General features: G+C 50.0%; 1 protein-coding gene across 2 annotated transcripts in view; it reads right to left on the bottom strand.

The window, feature by feature from the left end:
- Positions 1-7,500, bottom strand: part of LOC143294717 (uncharacterized) — a 199,501-nt gene that overhangs the window by 58,319 nt on the left and 133,682 nt on the right. For both annotated transcript variants that reach the window (XM_076606136.1, XM_076606135.1), the window contains exon 2: positions 5,544-6,672. In XM_076606136.1, coding sequence (XP_076462251.1) covers positions 5,544-6,227 — 684 coding nt within the window. In that variant the 5' untranslated portion in view covers positions 6,228-6,672. The remainder of the gene's footprint in view (positions 1-5,543; positions 6,673-7,500) is intronic.

Here is a 7,500-nt window from a genome sequence, read left to right as displayed (position 1 = left end):
GATAGAATGGTAGAGGAGGAGAAAATGATGGAGAGAGGGTGAGAGATAGAATGGTAGAGAGGGGAGAAAATGATGGAGAGAGGGTGAGAGATAGAATGGTAGATAGGAAGAGAAAATGATGGAGAGAGGGTCAGAGATAGAATGGTAGAGGAGGAGAAAATGATGGAGAGAGGGTGAGAGATAGAATGGTAGAGAGGAGGAGAAAATGATGGAGAGAGGGTGAGAGATAGAATGGTAGAGAGGAGGAGAAAATGATGGAGAGAGGGTGAGAGATAGAATGGTAGATAGGAGATAGGGGTAGAAAATGACGGAGAGAGGGTGGGAGATAAAAATTAATGGTCATGTGAAGTCACCCAACGAGAGTGTTACGGAGTGTCACAAACTTATTTCCTCGTGCAGGGGAGTTCAAGTGCTTCTGTTTAATTGCAAGTGTTTTTTGTACTGGTCAGTGAGTATTTTTTTTGTACTGGTCAGCGAGTATATTGTTCTCTACCCAGTTTAACTGGCTAGCGACACACAGTCTGTCGCAGAGGCTTGGAAGGGAAAGGTCTCGCTGTTGATGCTCTGGGGTTCTGGCTACAGATAATTACATAATATTTTTCATGAGCTTAAAGATATAGTTAGTCTTTTTGTGTAAGCATGCTTTTTTTATGTACCGTAATTGTAGTTAATATTTCTTGTGCATATTTTGGTGGAACTATGCTTTGCGATATATTGTGTAAATTTGGCTACACAGCAAATTGACCAAAGGACAGTATGTTCTCTGCACATATAATCGCTAACATGAAGAGCAAAAGTAGTATAGAATTAAGCTATCTTTATATTTCTAAATGTTGAGAAACGTGGCCACGTTTTTCATAATAACCTGGGAATCATTGTTAAATATTCCGTTCTCCTTGCTAGTCCCGACGCATGGATAATGAATAAATGTTTTCCTCCTTTTGTGTCATGTAAGCAGCATGGCCTTAATGAGACATTGATGTTTGATAATTGGAGAGTCTGTGGATATTCCAAAATTATTATTTGAACTAATATGTGTAGGGGCATGAATGGAAAAGGATGAATTTGGTGAAAGGGGGGTTATACAGAGAGCATATATCTTATGGGTCTTAATACACCGTCCCAGAGTTCCGGGGCAGACGTAGAGACAGCCCAGTCCGAGGAGACGGGATCAACCTACTGTCCGAGGAGACGTGGTAGCGGTCCAGTCTGGGGAGACTGGAACGGGACAGAGGTGGCTGTGGTCTGGTGAGACTGGTGCAGCCTCGAGACAACATGTATCTTGAAGACTAAGACACGTCCGAAGAACTATGTAATTTGTGTGTGCAGCACAAGAGGTGATATGTGTGTTGACTGTTCAGTTCGTGGACCCACAAAAACATTGAAGAACAGAGGTCAGCATTCCCAAGACTCAAAATCGGATGCCTGCGTTTGTGTGTGTATGTGCGTGTGTCTACTAAATGCTTGTTAAGCAGAACAATTTGTGAATCTTTTTTAGTTAAATTATATAGGCTCAGGGGCAATACCTTGTGTCTGTCTTGTTTACGGAAGAGTGCGGGAGACTGAGACTGAACTCGCATGTGATTGTTTGTTACCTCCCTCTAGTCTAGTCTGTCTTCCACTCTCTTGCGTAACAGAGAGCATTAGAGCTCCACATGGTCTTTGTAGACCTGACTAAGGCCTTCGACACGGTGAACCGCCGTGGTCTGTGGAAGATCCTCCTAAAGTTCGGCTGCCCAGAGAGCCTAACCCAGTTGACTGCGTCTTTCCACGATGGCATGCAGGCGAGAGTACAGGAAAATACTGACATGTCGGATCCATTCCCTGTGGTAAATGGAGTGAAGCAGGGCTGCGTCCTGGCACCCACACTGTTCTCCATTCTCTTCTCTGCCATGCTGGTTGGCGCCTTCCAAGACTGTGACCGGGGCATCTACATTCAGTTTCGCACAGATGGCAAACTTTTCAACTTGCGGCGTCTCCACGCCAGGTCCAGGGTGTTTGAGGCACTGTTGAGAGAGCTCCTCTTCGCTGATGACTGCGCGCTTGCTGCACACACCCATGAGGACATTCAATTCATTATGGACAGGTTCTCAACCTCCTGCAGGCGCTTTGGACTCACCATCAGCCTGAGCACGACCGAGTCCATGTACCAACCAGCTAGCTCACAGAACACCAGTGCCTCTCCCCCCCCCCCGCCCCCCACCTGCAATCAAGATCGATGACACAGAGATCAAGTCAGTCGACAAATTGTGCTACCTGGGCAGCACCCTATGCAGCAATGGAGCCCTTGATGCAGAAATGACGCTGCGCATTGCCAAGGTCAGCTCCGCCTTTAGCAGACTCAACAACAGGCTGTGGAACAACAAAGGCATCAGGCTCAGCACCAAAATCAAAACCTACAGAGCTGTTGTGCTGACCACCTTGTTATACTGCTGTGAAACATGGACGACGTATCGCCGCCACATTCAACAACTTGAGCAGTTTCACCAGAGATGCCTACGAAAGATCCTCGGCGTAAAGTGGCAAGACAGGTTCTCCAACCGCCAGGTCCTAGAGAGGAGCGGCCTGCCCAGTATCGAAAGCCTGCTGATCCAGTGCCAGCTACGCCAGACAGGACACGTTGTCTGCATGACAAACAGCAGGATCCCGAAGATGCTCTTGCATGGTCAGCTGAAGGAAGGCCACCGCAAACTTGGAAGACTCTACAAGCGCTTCAAGGACACCTTGAAGACAAACCTCAAAGCCTGTGACGTAGAAATTGCTTCCTAGGAAACTGATGCCCTTGACAGCTCTCGCTGGAGGATGCTGTGCTCTAGTGGCATAAAGACGTTTGAAAACAAGAGAACACTGGCCATTGAGGAGAAGCGTGAGCGAAGGAAGCAGGGTTCACCTTCTGGAGACGTTTTCCCTTGCAACACCTGTGGGAAGTGCTGCACATCCAGAATCGGCCTCTTCTCCCATATGAGGACACACACCGACAGATAAGCCTGCTAGCGCCTGCCTACTCGTCCGTCGGTCCGACGGGAGACTCCTTTCATATATATATGGGAGACTAGTTATAGACGATGGCGATGCCACATCCACGAAACAGTCGAGGAAGTGACTTGGTTTTGTATCCAGGGGGAGACACCGGTGTGTCTGTGTGTGTGTGGGGGGGTCAGTTGTTAAGTTTGGGTTTGTAACCAGGTTTCGGTAAGAAATACGATATCAAAGTTATTTTCAAAAATATAATCGGAAATATAGTCAGTCTTTTGATCAGGGCAGACAGACTGAGCATTGAACAGGCAGGCATGAAAGAGACCAGAGGCAGGCTGAGAGAAATCTAATGGTGAAGCAGGTGAGTCAGACAGACAGACAACGGAAGGAGACGATGGTGACTGAGCAGTGGAGGACAGTGGGAAGGCAGAGAAAGGTCCAGGAGTTGAGGCAATCACGGGAGAAACACTACATTTTGGAAAAGTGTCAGAGAGGACAGTGTCACGGGAAGCAAAGGAGTCAGCTTGAACATGAACGTTGAGGTTGTCGTTGACAGTCACAGCAACAGCAGGGCTGACATCGGAGACAGGACGATCAGTGCAGGGGACAGAGCCCCACAAACGGCGAAGTCTGCCCGCTCTGGTTCCTCTTTTTGTCTTTGCTCTGCCGATGCCCAGGCTGATTACCGTCCTGTTGCTTATAAAGCACACAGAAGTACTGACGATGCTATCCTAACTCTCCTTCATAATGCTTTCCTTCATTTGAACAACACGGGATCTTTTGTTCGTATCCTTTTTGTTGACTTCTCTTCTGCTTTTAACACAACGCAACCTCATCTCCTTGCCCTCAAACTGCTAGGCTTGGATGTTGATCCGAAGCTTACTCTTTGGATAGTAAGTTTTCTTCTCAATAGAACCCAGTCCGTCCGCTTTCATTCTGCCCACTCTTCTCTAAACTCGATTTCTACTGATGCACCCCAAGGTACAGTGCTGTCCCCTGTTCTATTTACACTGTACACAAATGACTGCAGAGGCACGGAGGAAACTCCTGTCATAAAATATTCTGATGATTCAGCTATTGAAGATCTGTCCAACTCTGATGCTATTTATTTCAGTGAAATTAAAAAGTTCTGTTCTTGGTGTGAGGAAAACTATCTGGATATCAACGTATTGAAAACAAAAGAAATGTTAATAGATATTCGGAAAGACCCCTTGCCTGTAGCTAACCTTGTTATTGATGGTCAAACAGTGGAGAGGGTCAATGAATATAGATATTTAGGGACCATCTTAGACAATAAGCTGACTTTTGACAGAAATGTTGATTCCATTCATGAGAAATGTCAATCTAGAATTTTTTGTTTACAGAAGCTTAGAAATGTTGGTATAAATTCAAAAACTGTTCCGACCTTAGGTGTCCTGGAAAAACGACGCACACACACAAATAAAATAAATGTCCAGATTAAAAAGGGGAACCACAGAATCACACACAAAAAGGCAGAGGCCAACACAGTGCAGTCAGTGGGCGCAAGGGCAGGTTACTCTATACAGTACAGTACACAGTGACAACAATAATGATATGAAATAAATGAATCCAATGATAAGCCCCGTTTTCACCCCATCCATCCACCCCTTCCTCTCCTCCCTAAAAGTAACAGCGGTGATGGATGGAAGCAAATGTAGCAGAAGTAGTCGTGCTGATGGTGGTGGTATAAGCAGCAGCAGCAGCAGCAGCAGCAGCAGCAGTAGTAAAATGATTGTGATTGATTTGTGGATGGATGCCAGTGGATGAATGTAACTGAATACCGAATAGTTAATTTTGTTTTGATTCCCTGCAAGAAGAATTAGAAAATGGCAACACTGATTGATTATGACATACTTACAACAAACATTAATGTGGGTGACGTGGATAAGCAGGACGTGGATTCTATTAATTAAGAAACATGCAGTGCCGTCAATGACTCACTACTCTAGCTCAGATTCTGCTCGAAAGATGCTGCTACTCTGTGACTACGTCTTTCAAAACAGGTGCCAACAGTTGGAGAACAGTTGAACGAGAGAGAGAGAGAGAACGAGAGTGAACGAGAGACAACATCTCAAGCAGTCATCATCGGATTTCACGTGCCTGCATTCTTTTCTTCCTCATTAATATGATAGCAATTCCCAAAACAGCATACAGGAAAAGGTGCGGCGAGGAATGGAAACAGGGCAAAGATGGAATCCCTAATGTTCTTCCTTAGCACCAAGCCAACTTTAAACTGTCCTCCTGGCGAAAGGCAAAGAAGAGAAGGATGCAATGGATGAAAACTGCTTTCTTAATAAAAGAAAAAGAAGAAACAGAAAAACAAATCGCGTGCAGATCTGCTACAATACCTGTGATTACAAATCCCTACACAATTCTAAAAGTGCTTGACAAGCAAAAAACCAATAGGGTGTGTAGAAAAATAAAGAATATAAACCCAAATGAGTCAGTAATTGCAAACCAGCTGGCATTGAAAGAAGAAGAAGAAAAACAAACAAAAGAACAACAAAACATAGAGGAGAGAGGGAGAGAGGACGGAACAGACTCACCCGAGCTGCCGTGGACGTCGTGGGCTTCTCCAGTAAATCCCACACCCGCTGGCGGTACTTGCTGAAGGACCCCGTGCCGAAGTCGTCCTCGTCGCGCTCTCGGATGCTCTCCGCCTCCTTCCGGATCTCCTCGAACACGTGCTCCTTCTTCTGGTAGTACTTGTGCTGGCAGCACGACTCCAGGTACAGCTCGTCGATGCCCCAGTACTCGAGGTCCTCGCTGAAGGACAGGACGCACATCTCCTCCACCAGGTGCAGCTTCCCCGTGCGGTAGAAGTTGAGGATGGAGGCGAAGGAGCGCGGGTGGCGGTCGAAGAAGTACTCGTTGTCGGCCAGGGAGTAGTCGTCGCACAGCTCCATGAGGGCGTCGTGGGAGCAGCAGTCGCGGAGCTTGCCCAGGCGCGTGTGCGGCATGCGCTCCAGCGTCCTCCACAGCACCTCGTGCTTGTCGCCTCCCACGTTCAGGATCACGCGCTTCCTCCCTTGCCGGGCGCGCTCCAGGGTGTAAAGGTCAGGGGGCGCCCACCCACCACCACCGCCACCGCCACCACCCCCACCGCCGCCCCCTCCCCCGTACTCCCTGGGGTAGTAGCCGTTCCCGATGCGACTGATCACCTGCAGGGCGCCCTCCTCCGCGGGATCTCCGCCGTCCAGGTCGTCGGTGTCGCTCTGCTCGCCGGGCATGGCGATGGGCAGCAGGTGCTGGTGGTGGAAGCGGACTGGGGAGCGCTGGAGGTGGCCCTGGGAGGGGGAGGTGGTGGTCTGTGGGGTCACCACGGGGTCAGGCACGATCTTGACCTCCAGCTTGTGGGGCGGGGCGTCCGGCCTGCGGGAAGAGGAGGAGGAGGAGGAGGACGGCCTCACCAGCGGGGCCGGGGCCGACAGTCGCTGCTGCTGGTGGTTGTGCTGGGAGGAGGATGAGAAGGCAGGGGTGGGGAAGGAGGGGAAGGTGGAGCCGGCCTGGCCGGGAGAGGGGGAATCCTTCTTACGGTGCACTCCCTGCAGCCCGTGCCCCTCGCGCTGCCCGTGCCCGTGCCCGAGGCCGTGGGTCTGGCGAAAGCTGTGGGCAGATCCATGGGCACTCAGGCTGGCCCCGTGGCCCTCGCTGCCGCTCTGGGTGGAGCCCGAGCTGAGGAACATAATGAGTGGGTAGAGATGAGTGAGGACAGGGGCAGGGGTCAAGGGGTCAAGGGTGTCAGGGACTCACAGGGTCAGCCGGTGCAGGCACACAGCCAGGTAAGCTGGAGGAGGAGACAGGTGACAGGACAGCACCACGCCAGGGGGTGTGGGCGGGCATAGCAAACAGTCCACGGCAACTAAAGGGGGACAGCGCCGCACGGTAGACAGCAGCCAACGCAATCAAGGAGACCACACACAACAAGACAGCAGGAGGCTGAAGGAGACAGGTGGACAGCTTGCAGACAGGTCGTCAACCAAAAAGCAGAAAGGGGGGAGAGGTAGGAAAAGAGGAGAGGAGGAGGAGGAGGAGGAGGAGAAGGAAGAGGGGGGTAAAGCCATGTGGTCATAATAACTGAATGGAGAGTGGAGGGGGGAGTGGGTGGGTGGGGGCGGGGGAAGGTTTACACCACACACAGTGTGGGGGTGGGGGGGGCAAGGCACAACAGAAGGGGACAGACAATACTGCCAGGGGTCACACACTTGGAGATGGCTGCCTACAGGCAGAGAGAGAGAGAGAGCAGCTGAGCAGAGAAGCGTCACAAGTGTTCATGGTTCGCAGAGAAAAAAGCAACACACTTCAGAGGACCACACAACGTTCACAAAGCAAAGAAAAAAAAACCACAACGTGGGAAATGATGTCACAGCTGAAATCACAGCACACATTACCTGGCCTCAGGTGCAGGTGGAGGGGGGTGGGGGTTGGGGGTGGGTGGGTGACCAAAACCCTACCAGTTCTTTCACCTTCTGAGTTTGCTTTGCCCCCAGACACCGCCACTGT

The sequence above is a fragment of the Babylonia areolata genome, chromosome 20, assembly GCF_041734735.1.
Source record: "Babylonia areolata isolate BAREFJ2019XMU chromosome 20, ASM4173473v1, whole genome shotgun sequence".
NCBI lineage: Eukaryota > Metazoa > Mollusca > Gastropoda > Neogastropoda > Buccinidae > Babylonia > Babylonia areolata.
This window is presented reverse-complemented; position numbering and strand designations above follow the sequence as displayed.